The sequence below is a fragment of the Acanthochromis polyacanthus genome, chromosome 3 (genome assembly GCF_021347895.1).
Source record: "Acanthochromis polyacanthus isolate Apoly-LR-REF ecotype Palm Island chromosome 3, KAUST_Apoly_ChrSc, whole genome shotgun sequence".
NCBI lineage: Eukaryota > Metazoa > Chordata > Actinopteri > Pomacentridae > Acanthochromis > Acanthochromis polyacanthus.
The window spans coordinates 17025310-17048824 of NC_067115.1; the positions used below are offsets into that span (position 1 = coordinate 17025310).

The following is a 23515-nucleotide window of genomic DNA, read 5'->3' on the forward strand; positions in this document are numbered from 1 at the left end:
CTGTATTGCTTTGAGTTTATCAAAAGCTTTCTATACAATTAATTATCCGATCATCCCTGATTTGCTTCCTACTAAGGTAATATTTTGTGTAACCTACTTTCACATATTACCGCTATTTAATACTCTGTAGTAATAGACTATATACCACTGGTAATCCTGCAAAGGATAACCCAGACTACATAATGGATGAATATACTATAGCAAGCATTTGATAGTTATTACTGATTTATTTAATCTTTTTGGATGTCAAGGTGGAGCAGATATTAACATTTTCATACATGTCAGATAACCAAACCTATAACAATGCATCACATTTACAATGCTTTATACGTAAAATCAAAGTAAGTATTCAAATAAGACAATGTTGAGTAAAAACTACAATATTTGCCCTCTCAGATCACAGAGAGTGTAGTTATACTATGATGTACTGTAGCATAAATCATGTTCTATCCAACTTGGAAACACATTAAAAGGACTCTTATATAATAAAAAACTACTTTTTCCTATTTTCTGTGTCGTAATTGTGCTTTTCAAGGTTGATAATTGAGTGAATCTGTGATGTTCTGTTGAATCTTGTTCGGCAAAGTAACTACTAACCATCAGCCCTCACGAATGGCTTCGGTTAAAAATCCAAACAGCAAAACTCCATCTGTCCTTTCAAATCATTAATTCAGGTCATTAGAGGCAAAGAGGGCTGGTTGTGAATGAGAGAGCTCAACACTCCAGTCATTTATTTCTGTTCGGTCGGTGACATCAGAGCAGATGGGCCTGATGTCAATGTTTGGCATCTGAACCCGGAGGGACAAGCTGTGCTGTGATCTCACATTCGTCTTACTCACATAAAGAGTTTCTTTCCAAAATGAGATTATTGCCATTTGAAAAACACACCAAAAAAAGAGGAGAAAAGGTACAGCAGGTCAGACAAAATGAGCGAATTAAGACAAATTACAAGACTTATCCGGTCTGTGTGAGACATCATGTGAGGTGTGGCTGACAAGTCCAACCACAGAGCATATGGACAAACCACACCATATAGTACATGAACCAAGGGGAAGCAGAAATACACCCCCGAAAGTTACACACCACCTGAATTAAATACGATAAAATTACAGCATTAGTCTCATTATTTATTAGCCACCTTTGCGTCTGTTTTGGAAATTCAACTTCACATGATTTTTTTTCTCTCCCTTTAAAGTTGTAAAAGAATTGAAAATAATTCTTCATACTTCCAAGATCTGTGAACACAATCTTTCCGCTCAGAGACATTAAGTACTGTGCAGATAAATACTAAATGTAAAAGTGTAAACACCATAGAAGTTTTTAGGTAGTACATAATAAGCACTAATTCTATCGACTGCATGATGAGAGCAGCTACTTCATACATTCAGATAAGAATCATGTCGAGTTAATCCCGTTATTATTACACTGTACATTTACAAGGGTTTTACAGAATACATACAGGTACATGAATAACAAAGTGAATTAATAACAGCAAAAAACAACGAGAATGGATCTTACTTGGCTCATGTTCACAGTTACCTTGTTGTTAATAGTACAATTAAAGTTCTCAAGTTGTGCAAATAATTAAAATTAGTTGCTTACAATGTAATGAAACATAAATGAGTACTCATACTGAGAAAATATCGGCACCCCTTCGTGTTATATATTTAATAGGACATGGATTCTATACCTTTTCTGAATAGTCACCCACATTGATTGTTTAAATAAAATCCATTTTTAGGAAATTGTAGGTTTTGACATATATTTTAACAATTAATTTTCCTCTGACTAGAACTTGACAAAATCCAGGCAATTTAGAGTCAAGAGACAGTAAGAGGGGGAAAAATTGAAATTTCTTCAGAATTAAACGGTGAGCACATTCAGTAATGATTTCATAAATTCTGCTCGAAGACTAAATGAAGAGATGGCAAGATAAAGTGATGAGAAAAACTCATTAAAAACTTGTTATCTTCACTTCTCACTGTGAGTTTTCGCCTCGTTTCTCGTCTCTCACTTTATGCAGACAAGCACACATTTTAACACAGCGTATGCGCACACACACACTGCATATTAATGCAGATGTGCATACCGGACGTATGTGCTCATATGTATGTAAGTATTTAGAGTGTACAGTATTTACAAAGCACACACAGGATCCAGATGGCAGACTTCGGTCATGACTCGGTAACACTGTAAAACTGACGCACATTCCTGCTTTCGACCACAACAATTCACACACAAACACACACACTTAGATTACTGATTTGAATTGTCAGTAGTTATTCAGATCTTTTGAAGCACCAGTATTAACAAGTGATTCAACGGGCCGCCTGGGAGGAGAAAAATAAATCTTAACACACACACACACGCACACACACACAGATGGAAACATAACACACACTACATCCCCATTGTCGTTTTCTCCTCTAACACCCACGTTTCCATTCACTCCTTCACTTTTCTCCCTCCAGCGCTCCTTTAAGCGGCTCGCTGCCTTGTTTGGCTACCTCGGCCTCCTTCAGAGCGCTGATGACCGGTAACCATGGCGACGGCAACTCAGCCTCAGTCCTCTTGACCTGGTTGAGGTGGCTGAGAGCGGCGTACAGGCCGGTGTTGGTGTCGCTGTGGATGCCGGGCTCCTGCTGCTGCTGCTCTGTGTAGTACATCTCCAGAGCTGCAGGGGTGCAGTGCTTCTGCTGTTACAACGGGAACATAACGGCTTTGTTGGTTTCATTTTTAGTGACAATATCCATGCTACTGTACTATTTAGTATGCCAGAAAAAGATTGAGCATGTCCCAGTACAAAGGAAGTCAAATGTAATGAGCCAAAAATACCCAGATGTCCTGCTACATTCAGTTGAATTTTGTAAAGTGTAAACAACACGCTTTTCCACAATGCTCTACGCAATTACATCATATATGTCGTGGTGTCGACAGTGACGGTGAAAGTTTAAGGTGCATTATTAAAACGAAGTGCCAGTTGTGTGCAAACTACACAAAAGAGTCTGTACTTTATGAGGGCAGCAGCAGTACGGACTTATGCAAATTGTAATGCAGTCGTTTTTTAACATTAACATGGAACAAAGCCCACCCTGGGTCAAAACAAAACTGAGATTTCTTCTTTGTATTAATTTATGAATATTTAAATGATAACAATGAACGAATTTGCATAGCATGCAGTCCAACTTATGAAGCAGAAGGTGCAATCAATGGAGCTGAATGTATAGGCCTATGTTTAATATGCAAATTGGACATTTCATCAAAAATATATACAAAACCTGGCTAAGTTAATTGAAACAAAGAAACAGTCGCATCCATCAAAATGTTAAAGATCCACAAAAACATTTAAAGTTTCAGGCTTCTATCTGCAGTAATGGTAAATGTTATTCTCGGTTGCATCAGTGTCAAAGTAATTCAATATCACTCCACAATCAGGAGCAATAATTTCCATGTTTTGCCTTGTTTAAAATTTGATTTGCTAACAAGTCTTATGGTTTCATACAAAAATAACATATTATATTATAATATAACATGCAGTCACTGTCACAGGTTCTGCTTGTCTTTGCACACTGTGGGCAGAAGTTTTTGAAATTAGGTCTAGAGGCGCTGACATGGTTGATCTAGTATATTAGGTTATTGACAAAACTAGCAAGTTGAGGAGTTAGGATTAGTGTCAAACTTTCAAGCTTAAATTAAAAGGCGCTAACGAGGATAATCCAGAGTCAGAAAAACACGAGGATGGACCAGATATTAAGAACTTACACTAACATGTTTATGTAAAGCCTGCTGCTTTATCGGTGAGAATAAATGCTAGTTTTTCTTTAACAATCTGCATCGCAAATGTTGTCAACCAGGGGTGTTAAAATGCAGTTCACATACAGAGTTACAGATTTACACTATCTGCACTAGCATCACAGCTGTCAGGACTCAGTCTTCACTTTAGGAAAAAGCATCCTTCAAATCACTAAACTTGTATTTTCTTGTTTTTTGGGGGAGTGAATGTTCATATGAGATAATGTGGGTGGATTAAATCATGATCTTGTTAATGTTATGCTTTGGAAGGAGCACACTGAAGTGTCTCTGATTTCACAAGTCTTTCCCTTCAGAGGATCCACTACCTGACCTTCCGTCACAGCGAGGAGTCGAGACTCTGAAAAGCCTGGCAGCGGCTACGCCCCCCTCCATCCTCTTTTTATGTCTCCAACAACGCATTAGCAGTAAAAAAAATGCTAAAAGCAACTGTAACCGGCAAAAACTTCAAAAGCTTTGCCGGAAGGTCCTCCCCCCTCCTCCTCCTGCTTCCCTTCCTTGCTTCCCCCCTCACTGTTAAGCCTTTAATCACAGTTTAGTCACGCTCAGCCCTAATTAAAGACCCCTCCGATTCACAGGCGGGCATCCCAATCTCTGCCTGACCAGAAAACAGGCCTCGTCACTCCCTTTCCTTCCTCCCCCTTCTTTCTCTTTCTGTTCCACTCTCTCATTTTCTCCTGAGCAGACAGACTCTTTAACAAACATGCGTGGCAGTTCTGCCTCGGTACACAATGCCTCCAAGGTGTCGTTGAAAGACAATGAGTTTGGGCTCCTACTTTTGCAGACTCCTCCCAAAGTGACCAAGTGAGGTTGTGCTGAGAAACACAGCAGCAGATTAACTGCAACGTAGACTGTGTGAGGACTCTTTGGGTTTGTAAAATCAAATTGTGAGACTTCAATATGAGCTACTTATACTGATCTCTGCTGTACTGCAGGAAGAAAACATGATAGATGAGTTGTGATGTTTAGCATTCCTGTGTTTCTCAAAATTACTCAAATTCATTTTCATACATTTCTGTGCATGCACGCTTGTATTGCTCATGTTGTGGGGACACAAATCTGTTTACAAAGTAACATTGTTGGGACTTATTTCCCTTTTGGGGACCAAAAGAAGGTCCTCATAACATCTATCCTTAAATTTTAGATTAAGACTTGGTTTAACATTGGATATAGGTTTGAGTAAGGGTAGTAATAGTTATGTTTAGCATTGTGGTCATTTCTCAGGAAACTAAAGCAAGTCAGTTAAGCAGGTGATGAAAATCCAAGCCTGATAGACTACATGGGTGTTTATGCACAATTCTTTGTGTGGATTAAAGAAAATAACTCCCTAAAACTGCAAAATCACAAATGCTAAGAAGTGTTTTAATGACTCAGACTTTGTATGTGAACTAATCCACCTACCTTAAGGATGAAACCCTCTGGGCAGGTAAGCTGGTCGTACCACATGGTTTTGTACATGAGCAGAAGGAGCAGGCTGGTCAAGAAAGCCAAAGTAATGAGGATCAGACCTGTGATCTGACAAACAGCACACAGACAGACGTGAATACACACACATATACGGTACATACGCACTACTTCAGCAACAGGTATCAACTGTACTCTGATGATAAGGCAGGGACTATATTTTAATTATCAACACAATCCATGAAAAGGCTGAAACTGACAGTGCATTAGTCCGTCTCTCAATATTTCCTGACTTTTCAACTCTGTCTACAGCCCTCAGTCCAAGTGTGGATCACATGATGAACAGGAAGGTTGCAGTAACACAGTCTGGCCACTTTGTTGAAATCACCACAGCCCTGTAAAGTTCCTGAGCTTGGACAGCCCCTCAGAGGTGCTGATGTCTACCTGCAACACAGGGCATAAATCTGTCCGTCCTATATGTTAGTAGATGGGACATGTACCAAGCTCAAAAAAAAATGTAAGTAAACACGGTTTCTGTCAAATGAAGTTCTTCATGTTATGTTGATAGAAGTTCAAGTGTTCATTTTTGCTGGTAAGTATATTTTTGAATAGCTGTCTCAGGCTGTGTAAAGGGGAATTATGTTGTATTGATCGGCAGCTGCTCTGAAGTAAGTGGTTTCAGAGACACATGTTCAGAAACTGGATGTCAAAGGATTGTTAATTTCCATAACCATGTAATGTATCCTCATCTGTTTCAAACCACAAAACGATTCTGTTGTAGGCTGTGCTAATTTTCTGAGGGATCTGGGCGGCATCTGCAGTTTTTTATTCTTTTTTGGTAAGTTAAGTTTTATTTGGACAGCTAACTTAATTTGTAAAGTTATTGCCATGAAATAACTAGTGGAAGTCACTGATAACTTTCTCATGGCCTCAGACAATGCACTTATCTCCACACCTGTCCTGCCAGATGTCAGTGCTCCATTTGATAAACTGATCACAATGGTATGGAATTAAATAGCTAGCAAGGTAAGACCGCCACCAATCTACAGGGAAAATATGCTTAAATGTAGCCAGAAAGCAAGACAACTAGAACCTACTAATCATTTAGAGTCGAGAAAACAAAAAGGGCATAGCAGTCAAGACTGTAGCGTTGGGCTTTTATGAAGTTCAAGAGATGTACGCTCACATTTGGGCTTGGCAGGAGAAGGAGCCTCATTACTACATCCCTACTGTTCAGATTCTGGTGGCAAAACAAAACGACGAGCAGAAGATGGCAACGCCCAGTACCGCAATACCTTGGTGTCACATTTGTACAGAGGGGGGAAGACATTAATGTTGTCCATCTTTATATACAGTCGTTGGTTTCTACTGACCAAGTAAACATTACTGGATTGATAGAAAATTTCATCAAAAAAATACCACACCATTTCATCAAAAAACTGGGCACTGTGGTTATTAGCTCCAGGGATTAGTCAATGGAGCCTTTCCTGCATCAGGATAGTGTTTATGATACTTTATGAATCAAAGTAAACTACAGTGCCACTGTGCAGAGGTCTGACACAAAGCTAAGGAGAAAATGGAACTCTTGGTGAATCACACAAAAATCATTGGAACTACATTACTTTTCTTGTTGGTTTGGGATTTTTCTTGCTGCTAATAAGTACATAAAATAAACAAAATATCACCAGACTGATCCCAAAGTAAGAATATGTGTTGATTTCCAGACGTCACATTGTCTTACCTTGGCTTTCTCAGAAACATCACTGTAGAAGTTGATATTCAGCTTCTTAATGTTGGGAACATACAGCTTGTTCTTCTTCTGCTGCTGCAGCTGGTACTGTGTTGACGTCTTCACAACGACCTGCAGCAGAGGCAATGCGCTGTCACTGTGACAAAAAGCTAAGAATTCCTAATTATCCATTATAGTTGATGGACGATGTTGTCCCTGGTGTTCACCACAGGTTCAGTGATCCTGCTTCCACTCAAAACACTGCTTTACATGTCTAAAAATACATCAGTGTCATTAGTTACCAGTTTCAAGCAATACCCTAAAAACACATCTGGGGGAATGTTGTTATGCTAATGTTTCACCACCGGTTACTCAGCCTGTGAAATGTCCTGTGCTGCTAAGTGCATCATCCAATCAAAAAATGATTCTGTGGGCTTTCTTGTGGCATTATGCATTCAAAGCGGTGCTTGCATCATGTGGCCTGATGCCAAGGTTTTAACCTGGGATGGAAGATAAGGAAAAGTAAATACAGCAGTCTCAATGTTGCCTATATAAGGAAGGTAAGTGCACCCACATGAGCTTTAATGGTGTGTGCCCGGCATGTTTTACAGTGACTTGTAATCTGTTGGGTATTTCTGTGGCACTTTAAGGCATGGTTTTGCTGTGGTCAGTTTTTAATTTGGGAACACTGGTGTAGGAGGACGTACTTACTTTGTCTGCGAATGACTGTTGGAGCTGGTTGACCTCCAGGGGTGTGATGAGGGGAATATTATCAAAGCCATCGTCCGCAGACGGCTGCTTCTCCAGCTTATCTGACAGATTGCTGCCCAGCTTCACCATAGCTGCTTGGGTGCCTCAAAATTCCCGGATGGATCGAGAAACTGGGAACAGACAACTCAGATCAGACTGACTCAGACTGTGAGTTTTTGTAATGAAATGTGACAGTGCTGCTCAAGGATCCTGCTCTAGGACACAAAAGAAGATGTGAGGACAAACAGGACCAACAGATGAAAACAACAAAAAAGCGCTTTTAAGAAATTAGTGACTAGCAGTGTGGATGTAGATAAAGACAGGCCTGTCGGTTCATCACTTTGATCACACAGAAACATTTGCTGTAAAATGATATGCAGATGGGATGAATCCTACAGACTTTGATGATCCTCTGACTTTTCCTCAAGCAACAACTTGTGGATGCATCGCCACCAGGTTTTTTAATCACGCCCCTTTAGGAGGAATTCTAATAACTTTCAGCTAGTGCCATCATCAAGTCATCACACCACATCTGAGTTTAGCCCAAACACCTGTAAAATGATGACATTCTCATGAGGCTGCAGTTTTTTTTATGCTATGCAGTACAGTTTTGTGCACTTTAAAGAGGATATTAAAACATAAATTATCTGGTTATAGTGCAATGTTTTGTTGGGGAACCTTTGGTTCGTACCACTTAAACACTGTTACACACCAGGCACATCTCCAATGGCAGTAACTCAGAAGGACAATGCCAACTACCACATGGCAAAAACGGCTCAAGGAACATGACCAAAAGCTTCTGGTGTTTATCCACTCTCTAAACTCTGCAGATCCCAATCTGATTGAGCATTAATGGGATGTATCAGAGCAGGTCTGATCAACGGAGGCCCCAGTTTTCAATCCACACACCTAAAGGGTCCACTGCCAGAGGTCCCATGTCCCTGCCCCAGAGGGAAAAAACTGTTTTACCAGCGCAAAGGTGACAGAAACAGTCAGGTGGTTTCAGTGCTGTGGCAGATCTGTGTAGTGATCTGGTAAAGTGAGCTGGTAAGCAGATTTTGTTACCGTTAAAGAGAGCAAAACTGGCCGTTTCCATCTGTTTCCAGTCTTTATGCGAAGCTAAGCTAAGGAGTCACTGGCTGCAGGTACATTTTGACAGAACAGATATGCCAGAGGTACTGTCTTTTCATCCCCTTGCAAGAAAGCAATTTAAAACTATTCCTTAGATAATTATCTAGTGAATAATTATCTAGTCAATAATTCACCAAGGCTCTGGTAATTATAGCTACGTAGCTTGGGGACGTATTTAGAAAACACAGACGCCTGTTGTCTTCCTGTTTACCGAGCCCAACAGTCTGGAATAAACATGTTTCATAACTCCCATGCGTGATTCATCTCACATCTATATCAGTCGCTTATCTTTAATGTTTATGATCTGAATCTACTGAGCGCTTTGCTGCTCTGATAATGATTCGATTTTCTCTCCTCGATGAAGTAACGATCTAAATGTGGAGGGAAGAGGTGAGGAGTCACTTATCTCATTCACGCAGTGCAACACAACACCTTCCCCCAAGCCAAGGACTCACAATGATGATACACAAACGCAGGAGGCAAAGAGCTAGACTTCATGCTTTTACGGGACAAATCCTTTGATAACTGAGAGGCCAGATCATTTTCTAAGGCCTTTAGCTACATCAGCTGTGAATAAATATAACACTGATGATTTAATGCTATAACCTGCTCTCATTACAACTCTAATATTCTACATTTCTGTCAGGTAAAACAAATGATCTTGAGGGAATATATATACACATATATTGCCTGAGACTACCACACACAGTCCTCGATGAGTGGGTGGTTAGAGTGGTCATCTGTGCTGACCACCATTTTTCCTCCCCACACTTGGAGTGAAGTGTGGGTACGATGAATCATCCAGAATCTGTGATTAACAAATGAGTCAAGTGTGGCTGTCAAACACTCGCTGTTCCCACACTGACTGGAAACCTGTCCAATGAATAAAAGAGCTGCAAATATCTCCCAAGTGAAAACCCACTGCTTTTTTTGTTTGTTCCATTTTAGCCACCGTAGAAGAATATAAACACATTTTCAGTCACTAAAATTTCAGATATATGAGAAAACAGGGGATGTAGAGCTTTGTGAAGGTGAATGCATGCTGTGCTGTGAATAGTTAAGAGCAGAGTGTTTGCTACCTGTCAAGTTCTTCAGGGTTCACTGCTCATGCATATCTGAACTTGCTGCATTGAAGACTGCTGCAACATGACATATACTGTACAGGATGTGTAACAAAAAATCACAGAGCAATGATAAAACACATTTTCTCTGCAAGTGTGGCTCTGAATTATTATTTCAGTCCATTTTTGTAAAGCTACATAATCAGCACTAGGAAAAACTGATTTTTTTCAGCATGATTAGCTTTTTATTTTATTGAGTTGCAGAGTTAATTAAAGCCCACAAACCACGAAGGCGAGCCAAAGACACGCATTTAATCGCAGCCTCTTATATAACATGGAGGAATCGCACATTACAACAGAATTCAGCCTGTTACAGAGTCCCATGTAACACTGGGACTAAAGGTTTGATGTCCGTTCATTCCCTCAAGCAGATGAAAAAGCCCCTGATTTAAGCAGCATGCGCCAAATCACATAACTGAGCGGTGACTCAATCTGCAGCTGCTCGGACTCGCATCAGCCGCAATCACATGTCCAACACCGAGAGAAACCGCAGCACCTACAGAAGAACGCAAGCAGGAAAACGGATAGAAACTTACCGCGGATGGACTCGGATCACCGGTGCCGTCTCGGTGTGATCGCCGGTTGCCGTGGTGATGTGTGGCTCGCGGCAGGACTGCGCATGTAATTGATGCTGGAGCGGCTCCGTCCTGCAGCAGCATCCGGCTGCTCGGTGGGAATGTGCGGCTCAGTGACGGAGGCTCGTCAGGAAGTTGCGTCTGTGTGGGCGAAGAGTCAGATCTGCGACAGGGTTTAAGATTGTTTCTTGTTCATGTGGTATCTGATCTACAACGACATTCAAAAATATTTACTGCACATGGTTTTTCCTATAAGTAATTACAAAATCTATAAAATTATCTTTTTGGTGAATTCAAAAATGGTAAAACAATGCAATTTTATGGTTTCATGTTGTTAAAGAATGAGCTATTATTTGTAAAACTGCACTATTTACTTATAAATTGTCATCCGTTCCTTTCAAAATGACAGTTTTAATATATGCATATAATTATTTTACAGATATTGGTCTTTATTTGATCGTGCTTTCCCTATTTTGTTAAATTACAAAGTAATTTATAAAATATTAATTAAAAAGTAGATAGTGTCATTATACAAATAGCAACTCATAACAATATGCAACAATTTTACAGATTTTGTCATCAACGGAAAACTTATGTACATTAAATATTTTGAAACTAGAAATAATCTTATAACTATCATTTTACAATTTCTCCTGTGCCCCAAATAATCTAATAATATCTAGTAAAATACACAAAAAACTTCTTTATATGTTGACTGTAAAATAACACCTTTACAAATAGTCATTTGCTCCTTTCAATTTTTTAAGAATAATTTTTATATAATAATATATATTTAAATCTACAAAAAATATCACTATTGCATAGATATTCGTCTTTATTGAATTTCCCTTCGAGGATGAATAAAGTGATTCTATTCTATTCTATTCTATTCTATTCTATTCTATTCTATTCTATTAAAAGAAAACTGATGTATGAGTCTAATAGCTTATTTTACAAATTTTCCCCATTGGATTTTTGATATACAAATATAAGGTTTACATGTAAATAGTCTAATTTTACAAATTGTTACTCATTCCGTTTAGCAATTTACAGCCAAACATAGCATTGTTAATTTAAATGTTGACTTTAAAACAAAATCCTTTCTTTTTTTTCCAGTGTATGACTGTAAAATTACACAGTTTTATTAGATTCAAATCTGCTAAAAAATATCATTATTTTAAAGATATTGCCTTTATTTGAGCAAGATTTTTCCCGTTTTGTTAAATTATAAATATAACATATTAATTTACATGTACATAGTGCAATTTTACAAATAGTAGTCATTCCTTTACAATGTGTGACAATAAAATTTAATTGTTTTATCATTTTAAAATCCCTAAAAAGTCTCAGTTTTGCAGATTTTGTCATTACTTAAAGGAAAAACAATATAAAGATTTTAAACTAAGAAAAAATTATAACTGTAACTATTAATTAATTATTATTTCACAGATTTTCAGTGTTTTTTTCAAATTATTGATCATCTAATACTATTTAATAAAACATAAACAAAATAATTTACATGTTGACTGTAAAAAGGCCGCAGCTGAAACGTATACATCAAAAAAATATATATATATATATAATAAATCTAAATCAGTTTTAAAAGATTATTTAACAGATATTTGCCATTATTGAAAGAAAAAATATGTATTTTAAAGATATTAAAATTATGTCTTTTGTTAATTTACAGATATTCCGTTTTATTAAATTGCAAGTAATATGTAGTAGAATTACTGAAAAAGTATTTATTTACATGTTGACTGTATAAAGAAAACAAAAAGTGTAAATCATGGCCACGCATTTTTAAAAAAAAATTCTACCATTTAAGTGTATTTAAATCAGCTTGAAAAGAAAGATATTTGCTGTTACTGTTATTTTTACAGTTTTTGAGCATTACAGTGTTTCACCATTTAATAATCATATATTTCTTCCAACCAGATTTTCGCCATGTTTTATGGTTTTTAAGGCTACACTACATTCACTTGAAAGCCAAAATTCCTTGCAAATGTCTACTTTAAGTTCCCTCATTTAGTATTTACAATTGGTATTCATACATTCAATAAGGGTTTGTGTGTATCAACACCTAGTGTTTGCCAGCAGTTACAATTTCTAAAGTGAAGAGACATTTTATATTATTATAACTGTGTGACATCTGTTTACACATCAGCATCTGCTTGTGGACACCCACAGGAGTTCTACTTGTTTATGAGGCCACTTTTAAAACCTTTAAATCTGCTTCCAGCCACATTATGTGTTTTAAACTAGTAATGCAAGATGATAGCGGCTCCACATCGCTATCAGCCGATAAAGACTGTATAATAAAATAAAATACTGCCGTCCACTCACAATGAACACTGCCTGGATGAAAACCCATGTTAGGAGGTTTACATGTGAGTTGAAGTAGTTTATTCATTTAATTTATTAAATGTGTAATTTGGAAAAGTATTTTTGTGAACATCTGCCAGTGAGTCTTCACAGTAAGAGCAGGCATGTAAATATTTTAGTATCAATGTAGGAGAAAGCTAATGTTCTCTGCAATTAGGTGGAAAATAAATATGTGAACAAATCAGTATTGCAACGGGACAGAAACACTGACATCTTAGATACTGGCAAATATTCAATATTGTGCATCCTTATCTGTCTGTCTATCCATCCATCCATCTATCTATTTAATTAACTTTAAGAGATAAAACTTCTTAACGGTTTAAAGTAATTCATAACATCAAAATTCATTAGACTATGTTTGGGATATTAAATATTTAAAGGGCCGTTCTAAATAAGCCTTTTAAGTTGTGATACTTTCAGTAGATTCTGCCACATCTTTCCCCCACACCAGTGTAACTGAGTGTTTTCTCCTATAATGCAGTATTTGACATTACAAAGGTTTTGCTATTTTTACTTAAATGTATTTATTCTGTATAAGTTCACCACAGTGAGATCTGAAAACTTGTTTTTTCCTGCATATGTCAACAACCTTTGACCTTTATTAATTTTCCACATCCTGATTCAGCCTGAACTATTTGTGTTTTTGAAGGTTGGGATCTTTACTAGAATATTAGAGAGAATTCTGCTGCAGCAAAATATGAGTTTGCAACAATGGGTAAAAGTTTAAAGACCAGTGTTCATTGCCTTTGACCCAGTAACACATATCACATGACCCGGATGACCTGAGGAGTCTTCAAAGGCATATTTCAGCATTTGGGTATTTCTGGGTTATTTACTCTTGAATCAAAGGCGTCTTGCTGTGAGGCAGAAGAGAGCATCCTACTGAGGGGTTTTCAATGGTCATCTGGTTCAGTGAAGGTAAGAAGGAGCTGATGTTTGTACAAAGTTTTGTGTCAGAAAGAAGCAAAAGGAGTATATTTGTGTGGATTAACGCCTACATGTGTGAGCCAGTGTCAGAGAAAGAAGAGTGATGTGTTAGTGAACGAGTAGGAAGAAGGAGCCAGGCTTGTCTACAGATTTAGATCAACCTTTTCATGGAGGCAGGACTCCTGCTGTTTTCCTCTTTGGCCGAGCCTGACTGTATGAATTCATTACGCCTTTAGGGGAGCAGTGGTCCAAAAATCAGCGCTGTACCCCCACAGGCCCCCTGCCAACCCATCAATTGGGCCTACATTTATTATTTTGACCTTTCCTTTGAGGGGGAGTGACATCAAAGTGGATCCTCGACTCGCTGCTCTGTAAGGAGACGGAGGTGTCATCCTCACAGTGTGAGAGGCAGACTGCTGCCCTGCGCTGGTTTTGTTGTCAGTGAAGAAGAGAGACGGAGTCTGGGTAAGCATAATTAAAATGAGAATCAATTAGGCCACAGTGTATGGAAGAACAAACCTGTCAACCCAGGCGTGTTAATGTGTGTGGGCATGCATTTCTTTACCTCTGTGTGTCTGCATGTGCACAAACCTTCCAAACAGGCTATCCATCCATCCATTCTCTATACACCGCTTTATCCTCACTAGGGTCGTGGGGGGTGCTGGAGCCTATCTCAGCTGACTCGGGCGAAGGCAGGGGACACCCTGGACAGATCGCCAGTCTGTCGCAGGGTTACATATACAGACAGACAATGACACTCACATTCACACCTACGGGCAATTTAGAGTTATCAATTAACCTCAGCATATTTTTGGACTGTGGGAAGAAGCTGGAGTACCCAGAGAAAACCCACGCATGCACAGGGAGAACATGCAAACTCCATGCAGAAAGATCCCAGGCCCAGGCCGGGATTTGAACCAGGGATCTTCTTGCTGCAAGGCGAAAGTGCTAACCACTACCCCATGTGCACCAAACAGGCTAATCATCTGTAATTTGTTTTATCAGCTCTTTCTCTACATTTCATTTAAAAGATTTTTAATCTACTTTTCACAATCATAATCAGACAGAAAAAACCTTTTCTGTATTCATAAATTGTGTTTCCAAACTTTGAGAAACTGCGCAGTTTTTAATAAAATCAATGTATTGCATTTTATTTAATATATTCTTTTTGTATAGTATGATCACCATAATATTATATTGTGATTAGAATGTCTGCGTATTTGTGTGATAATAAAAGAAGTTTTAATAAACAAATAAATCTGTAATTTATAGTAAAACAACTAAGGAAACCAGTTCCAATGACAACAATTTAAGGACTTTTTCCGCTTTCTTCAGCTTTAGAAGTAACAAAAAAATAAAAAATAAAAAATCCAGGGGCTGTATTAATAGAAAAAATAGAAAAAACACCCGTTTCTATAGTTCCCCAACAGCACCACAAATATTTTGCATTAAAGTGGCTCCAACTGTCGAACTGATTTGACATTTGGGCATGAAAGGAAATTCTGAAATATCAAAAGGAAATCTACAGCTCTGCCTCCAAGGCAGAGAAATGAGTATGCCATAATTGAACACTAAATTATTGTTACTGATCAAATTAAATAAAGACTTTTAAAAGTATTTCTCAGACAAAGAAAGTATGTTGATGTAAACATGGAAAAGCAAAATTAAGAAAATGATATCACAAATAGAAAAAATGGACAAAAATAATCAGAACACCACAACCAACTGTTCACTTAGAACGTTTGTGAAATTTAGTTTGTGTGTTTGGGGTGGTGTGGTCAAATAAAAACAGAATCAACAGTATTCACTGTATGAGAACAGTCCTGCACAGTGTGTTTCCCATAATAGCTCAGGGTGTTTAAATCTGAATTAAAATCAAGAATAGAAAGTGACAACTGTATAAAATGTCAGTATTTATGTGCCATTTACATGAGGACACCATTTGATTTTCCTATCTTAGCTCAGTTTTTTGTCAGAACAGGTTATAGTTGGGGTGATCTGGTAAAAGCTTCACTTAAACGATGCCATCAGATCTGGGACAGCATACAGTGCACACCATGTGTTTATTCTTTATGCAAATAACTGTATATTTCTATGACAGCAAGGTGAATCACTGAATGTAATTTCAGTGTTATCAAAGTGCCAAGTGTATGATCTTAAAATGCACTATACAACACTGAGAAAACGTTTTGATACTAAAAAGAGGGAAAAATGGCAAATGAAACTAAATATAGAGTTAAACTGGAGCCCCTAATTTCCAGACATAAACGATTCAGCAGATGAAGGAAGCCTAAAAGACAAAAATGCCGATTATAACTATTTCCAAAAGTGTTCAGTGAACACTGGAGCAGGTTCAGCAGAATAGATGAAGCCTGCAGTCCTTCACTCAATGATCTCTGTGCTGGCTGCTCATACCCATCCTCCTCCACTGAAAACTCACCTTCTAAACAAACATCACCCTCCTTCCACATAAACATTTAACCTGTCCTTCCTCTAAAAATAGCCCATCTCTCTCTCACTTTAATTGTTTCTCCCCACTTCTCACCCTACAGTAAAGCAACACCGATATTAAAAGAAAACCAAGGCCGTGGTTTCACTTCACTATTGCTTTTCTTACTTCAAGGTGCTTGTTATTTTTGGAGGAAGATTCAGGCTGTTGTAGCAGTGAACACAAAGTTATGAAATATTTTAGCATGTACTATTGAAATCAGTCAAACAAGGAGCACATTTGATATTTTAGTACGGATTGTGTAATCTACTATTACAGTGTCTGTGTTTCAGTATCGTTTATTATTGTATGGTGTTTAAAACTATGTTAAATTTGAATTAATGTGCTTTCATTAATGTTTTGTTTATGTATGGAATTTACTTTCAAATGTCTTCATGTTCACACTTTAAAAAGACACAAGATATGCAAAACTACCGTTCAAAGATTTGGGGTCATACAGAAATGTCCATACTTTTGAAAGAAAAGCAGCTTTTTTTTTCAATGAAGATAACATTAAAGTAATCGGAAATACAGTCTAGACTTCATTAATGTGGTAAAAGACTGTTCTAGCTGGAAAAGGCTAATTTTTAAGGAATATCTACATAGGGGTACAGAGGAACTTTTCCAGCAACCATCACTCCTGTGTTCTGATGCGACATTGTGTTAGCTAACGGCGTTAAAATGAAAACTGCCAAACAGCTGTTTTGAAGATTGTAATTCTCCTCATGGTGAGCAGCAGTTACTGACAGTTAAACACAAGTCAGGTTGTTGAGTATAATATATCCATTAAAGGTAATCTGGATGAAATAAAAGTGGAAAATGGTTACGGACGAAAAACCAACAAAGAGCAAACATTCCAAACAAAAATATCCAAACATATAAAAGATAAAATTGGTTGTTCATATGAGATGCATGCAAAAGTCCCACTTTATGTTTTGTGTTTTTACAGCATGAATTCTCAGGTTTAGAAGCGTCCTGGAGGTAACAGCAATAAATTGTCAGCTAATAAGTAGTCAGCGCGCCATCCAACAGGGCCATCTAGTGTCTGATTAGTCACATAACCACTTCAGTGGAACCAATAGAAGAAGAACAACACAGACTGAATATTTTTTTCAGTGCAGGTTCAGTTTTGAAGCACTGATTCACCAAACTAAATGAGCTGCGGTATGACGGGTTATCGCCAGCAGATGATGGCATCATATCAGTGATAAGAACGATCTAAAGTGGAACTGAAGTCTAGGTGTAAAATCTGATATGGAACAATAATTCAGACAGTAGCTGTTAAGGACAAAATGAAACACAGTATATCGAGACCCAACATTGTCAACGTCCTCTGTCAGAGGACGTTGACAATGTATACTTGTAATTTAATTTAAATGAACAGCTCATTAAACCACAGAAAATTGACTACTTCAAGAACATGGCAACTAAAATAAAATTAAAGGTAAAATGACATGATTTCAACCGCAGTTGTTTAGATGGTCCATTGTGTTTGGCAACAACTGTGTTTGCTAGAGAACTGTGCAAAATGGTCACAAAAACTTTAAATCAAATCAAATCCTTTATCGTCATTATATGGCAGTGCATACAATGACATTGGGAAATAGCGTAAGGTTTGCCATTTTGATCACACTGCATTTTATCATCCAGATGGTCTGACATTTTTTTTCTTTACTTCATTTCTTTGCATGTACTGTATTTGAATCACTGAACAAATGTGTGCAGCCATTCAAAGGTTTCAATCTATGGCATAAACTAAAAATGTATCGATATGTATCAACAAATGCAATGTGTACTCAGGTGACTCTACAAGGTAGAAAAAAATGTGAATAAAAACAGCAAAAAATACAAGTTGCAATAACAGCGTACAATTTAAATATTCTCCTAAAAAGCACCAATGCATGCAAATATCAAAACAGCACTTTGATGAACTGTTAAAAAATGTGCTGCATTCAGATTCGGCTCAATCATTTTCAAATGCACTACTGGTGAGTGCTCTGATGAACTATAGCAGTTCTACCAATCCAGTGAGCCTGCATTAAAGACTGATAGTTGATTTAACATCAAGGACAACAACTATATAGCAGCATAATTTGAATTAGCCTACTATATCAGTTACAGAACACAACAAAGGTGTGTACACCTCTTTGAAATATCCCTACATTAATATATATGTCAAATGACTGAAAATCCTGCGACATGTCAAGAATCAGATTGTTTCAACGTGGAGGAGTACAATATTCCCTCTTATATTTATTGGTGTTATTTCATTACTTATAGCTTGTTATCAATGCACCATCCAGCGTCAGCTTTTAATATTTTTATCATGCCCCTAAGTATGATGACAATACAGCTATTCTATTCTATTCTATTCTATTCTATTCTATTCTATTCTATTCTATTCTATTCTATTCACAACCAAAACCATATCCTTGAGAGAGATAGATCCATCCATCCATCCATCCATCCATCCATCTTGTCAGATTTGCAGAGATGGAAAAGAATCCAGGAAGATCAGTCACCAATTCAAAATCAGTTTCAACCCAGTTGCAGCAATGAGGAGCTACAGATACGAGTTCCAGTACCACGAATCAGAGACACACTGATCGTCCTCATTTAAAAAAGGACAAAGAATGTGTGTTAATTGCTTAATCTAGCTGTGAAAAAAATGTGACGGCGTCTCAGACTTAATAGATTTTATCAGTTAAACTTGGAATTTGTGTGACAGCTCAGACAGACTGAAGAACATTACATTATATGACCATCTATAGACGGCGTGTGAAAAAATCATCCTTGCTTGCTGTTCAGCACAAAGCTGCAAGACTAAAATTTGGCAAAAAACTTGAAAAGAAGCCAGATGACTATGAGGAGCACATTCTGAAGTCAAGTGAGACCAGGATGGATTTATTCAGATGGGGTGCAGCATGTTTATTGTGAAACTGGCCAGGGTTACCTCAGTGAATGCACGTATAGTCCTGACAGTGAAACACAGAGGAGTGCGATGATATGGGGCTGAATAAGTACAAAAGGTGCTATGGGGGATGACAGTTGTTGGTGGAAACATGAATGCCTGTGGATATACTGAAGTACTAGCTAATAAGATGACTTCCACTCTGCAGAAACTTGACAGAAGAGGATCCGGATCACCTCCAAAATCTAATCGATTGCTACTTTTGCTCTTCCGGACATTCTGTAAAAATCTGGTGACAATCCATCCATGACTTTTTGAGTTATGCTGTTCACAGACAAACAGACAAACTCCGGTGATTACATAACCTCCTGGCGGAGGTAATAATAAAAGCACTGAATCTCAGTAATAAACGGTGGACTACATTTTGTTGCATTTGAAGAATTATTGTGGGCCTGTAGTTTTAGTGTAGAAAATCTAAACTCTTTGTTTTCAAATTTTCATCAGCAGTAAGTGCCCTACTGTCAACTTAGAAGTCATGCAATTGCTGTCAGATGATACAATTTAGAATTTTTAGATAAATGATGTCGCACAGAGATGGACTCATTGTTGTAAACTGTAAGTATAATAATGAATATACTGGTTGAGTGTGGTAAAAATATATAACATTGGATTATACATTTTGAATTGTACAATGTATTTTGTAGCATTTGAGACAAAAGTTGTTGCATCAGAAACACAAATTCCACAAAGTCATCAGGACCCCAGATAATAAATTAGTTTCTTCACATCAAAACAAACATCAAAGCTGCTGACTGCGTTGTGTACCACAGGGGCATATTTACACCTCATCATAATGTTGGATACACATCCAACCACAGGAGAATTAAAGTCAAAGGTGTTAATAAACACACTTCAGCAACAACACATGACGCAATCATGTTCCACATGAATGCACTGTATCTAAAGTCACTTCTGCAATTTAAGTGGACCAAAGGTCTGACATAAAAAACAAGTTACAGCAAGTAAATGTGACTTTCTGCTGTTTCACAACTTGTTGCCAAGTAGTTAAAAGTCAAAAACTGACCTAAAAGATTTCTGAAAGCCAATCTGACGGGGAGAAGAACATTAAACACTGAGCAGGATCAGACTACAATAAAATTCAGTCGAAAAAATACAAATCAAATACTTAATTGTGTATTCGAAAGAGCCATTTAGTCTATTATTTCAGCTTTCAAGAGATGACAGGTCTCTCCAAGCAAGGATGAAAAGGTTCATGAGCGACACATTGAAGATGAAGGAGCATTTAAGTACTCGACATAATCAACTGAACAGATGAATAACATTAATGATGGCTCTGTTCCATTCAAGAGACCCAGCATACACAAAATCAGGAATTCAGTGATAACACACCTCTGCTTCTTCTTTTGCAACGTTTCTAAATGACCTCTGTGTAAAAGGCCTGATCATACTGCTAAAGGGTGCAGAAAACACACAGGAATGATGGAAAAATACTCCAAAGTGATCTCAACTTAGCCTAACTAAACAAACAACACGGCAAAAAGTGCTTTTAGTATCCAGTCACAATCTCTCTTCAGCAGAGCACCATCTGGCTGACGGAAACTCTTGGAATCTGTGCACCCTCTACACCTGTCCTATAAGAAGAACTAAAAAAAAATGCCCTAAGTAGCCTTTAATGCAGTATTTGACATCTTCTGAGGAGTGAGAATTTACCTGATACAAGCTACAGAGTGAACAACTCACAAAATGATCCCTGTATTTTCTGGCCAAGCTGCCCTCAATGAGACAAACAGGAAGAAAAGTCTGGGTTTGTGTCTTTGATCCTGATAATGAAGTGATCAAAAGAAGCTCAAGCATTCTCAGGTACAAAAAACAGTTGTGGTTCCATGTAGTTTTGAGTGTGAGGAATTCAGTTTTTTTGTGAAGAAACTGAACTTGGAGTACTCAGAAATCTCTCAGTATGTTTTGGATGAACACAGACAAGAACAGCGAGCAGAGTTTAACACAATTCAAGAAGTCCTCCTGAAGTATCAGGTGGTCATTCACCACCTGATACAAATGGATCAGGTTGACCACTTTTGGTTTATCTGATCATGTTTTAGAGTCAACTGATGAAGCTTCTGCAACATATTTTAAAATGCCATGCACTACTCCCCTATAGAAACCTTCAGTCTAGTCATAATTTCTGAATAACAATTTGTCATCTGAAACTTTTCACTTCGTCCTGATGCCATGTTTTCCACTATCAACAGTGACAGCAAGCATTATTTGGCAGGTGAAACATGTCTGCATGTTGCATTCTTTGAAAAGGCCTCTGAAGAGAAGATTAAATCCACTTGAGTGTCGTCTGAATGCAGCTTCAATAGAAGAGAAATAACTCAAGGAAATCTGAACTATTATGTGCAACAAAAAAAATGCTAAAATTTGGATTCAATTTGATGCTTTGCCAACATAGAAGTAGTACAAAATCTAAAACGTTTCTCCCTCATTTTACATGTCATAGCTCCTGCTGTACTGAAATGTTTCTTAAACCTCATTATTTGGAGATTTACAGTAAAATATGATTATAAACTACGATTATTAACACAAATGCATAAAAAAGTGATATTTGAGAGACTAGAAGCAACAAATGCAAACAGAGTTTAAATGCTGATATTTAAACTCTGAAATATCAACAACATCCATCAAGAATGTCTGTAAACAGCAAATACATGAAACCCATGTCTTGCATCATACAAAAGGATGATGACAGGTGAGGAGGAAAGGGGAGGAGGGAAGGTGGAAAAAGTCAGAGAGAAGAGAAAAAAGAGTAAGGAGACAGAAAAGGAGGTGACAAAAGAAGGAGTAGACACAAAGGATGTGGCAGAGAGGATCAAATGGGGGTGAGGAAGACGACCGGACACTGCATGATGGACAACCTGGACAGAGCTGAACTCTGCTACCCTTATCTACTCAACTTGTCCTGCAGAGGTTTGAGACGTTCTCGCTCTGAGGCTGTCCTCCTCTACACGCTGCTCTCCTCCATCTCTGTGATCACCGTAGCCCTCAACCTGCTGGTCATCATCTCCATCTCCCACTTCAAGCAGCTCCACACCCCCACCAATGTCCTCCTCCTGTCCCTGGCCGTCTCAGACCTGCTGGTCGGGCTGCTGGTGATGCCGGTGGAAACGGTGCGGTTCATAGAAACCTGCTGGCTGCTGGGGGACCTCATGTGTGCTCTGTCTTACATGACCGGCTTCACTCTCACCTCGGCCTCTGTGGGGAACATGGTGCTCATATCGATGGACCGTTTCGTAGCTATTTGTTATCCTCTGCAATATCCCAACAAAATCACTCGCAGCAGGGCTCAGGTGTCTGTGAGTCTGTGCTGGGCCTGTTCGCTGCTGTACAACGGGCTGATCTTAAAGGAACACCTGAGGCAGCCGGACAGATACAACTCTTGCTACGGGGAGTGTCTGGTGGTGATTGACTATATCTCTGGAACTGTAGACCTTGTTTTCACGTTTATCAGCCCTTGCTCAGTCATTGTCATTCTGTACATGAGAGTGTTTGTTGTGGCCGTGTCTCAGGCTCGAGCTATGCAGTCTCATATTACAACTGTTGCAGGCATTAGGGCAAGAGTCACCGCAAAGAAATCAGAGAGAAAAGCAGCCAGGACTCTTGGTGTTGTGATACTAGTGTTTTTGATGACTTTCTGTCCCTATTATTATCCTTCTCTAGCAGGACAGGACATCTCAAACAGTGCTTCATCCTGGGCCATTGTGTCCTGGTTGGTACTTTACAACTCTTGTCTGAATCCTCTGATTTATGCCTTTTTCTATCCGTGGTTTAGAAAAGCGATCAGGTACACAGTCACCCTGAAGATATTAGAGAAGGACTCCTCTCAGGCAAAAATACTTTAAAGTCAATATACACATTTCATGATCCATGAGAGAAAACAGCAAAATGAAACTGTTATTGTTCATAAGTGATGCTAGCATGTGTTATATGTTGCTTAAAAAGTGTATTTTATAAAGAAGCATTATTTCATTTGTGCCACTGTCTGTCACCAGCATGTTAGTCAGCAAACATTTAATCCAGAGCTGTTCAGTTGATCTGAAGGAAACTGATCTGCAACTTGATCATGACTTTGACATGCAAATCATATGTGAAACAGATCAAACTGAACGTTGAATTGTTTCAGTTTCTGAAATGTGAAAATGATCTGCTCTTCTTCAACTTAGAAATGAATATAAAAAGCTCAGTATCTTGATATGTTTTGTCACA

The 23515-nt window shown here is 38.1% G+C and overlaps 2 protein-coding genes across 3 annotated transcripts; one reads left to right on the forward strand and one right to left on the reverse strand.

Annotated features, from left to right (window-relative positions):
• Positions 1-207: 207 nt before the first annotated feature.
• Positions 208-10665, reverse strand: caly (calcyon neuron-specific vesicular protein). Of its 2 annotated transcripts, none has more exons than XM_022189480.2 (5): positions 10482-10665; positions 7655-7824; positions 6956-7075; positions 5212-5325; positions 208-2693 (listed from the first exon to the last, which is right to left on the reverse strand). In XM_022189480.2, the coding sequence occupies exons 2-5, from the start codon at positions 7781-7783 to the stop codon at positions 2454-2456; spliced, it is 603 nt and encodes a 200-aa protein (XP_022045172.2). In that variant the 5' UTR covers positions 7784-7824; positions 10482-10665; the 3' UTR covers positions 208-2453. The 2 variants fall into 2 exon arrangements, with proteins under 2 accessions (XP_022045172.2, XP_022045171.2); XM_022189479.2 differs by having other exon boundaries at positions 208-2696; positions 10482-10661.
• An 11490-nt stretch (positions 10666-22155) lies between these two features.
• On the forward strand, positions 22156-23158 carry LOC127533091 (trace amine-associated receptor 13c-like). Its single transcript, XM_051945286.1, has one exon. The coding sequence runs from the start codon at positions 22156-22158 to the stop codon at positions 23149-23151; it is 996 nt and encodes a 331-aa protein (XP_051801246.1). The 3' UTR covers positions 23152-23158.
• Positions 23159-23515: the final 357 nt, after the last annotated feature.

Excerpts from the sequence above, each read along its gene's own strand:
- caly (XM_022189479.2), bottom strand. The coding sequence starts at position 7,783 with ATGGTGAAGCTGGGCAGCAATCTGTCAGATAAGCTGGAGAAGCAGCCG. Across the intron at positions 7,076-7,654 it reads AACAGTCATTCGCAGACAAA|GTCGTTGTGAAGACGTCAAC; the intron begins GTAAGTACGTCC and ends CCTCTGCTGCAG. Across the intron at positions 5,326-6,955 it reads ATGTTTCTGAGAAAGCCAAG|ATCACAGGTCTGATCCTCAT; the intron begins GTAAGACAATGT and ends GCTGTTTGTCAG.
- LOC127533091 (XM_051945286.1), top strand. The coding sequence starts at position 22,156 with ATGATGGACAACCTGGACAGAGCTGAACTCTGCTACCCTTATCTACTC.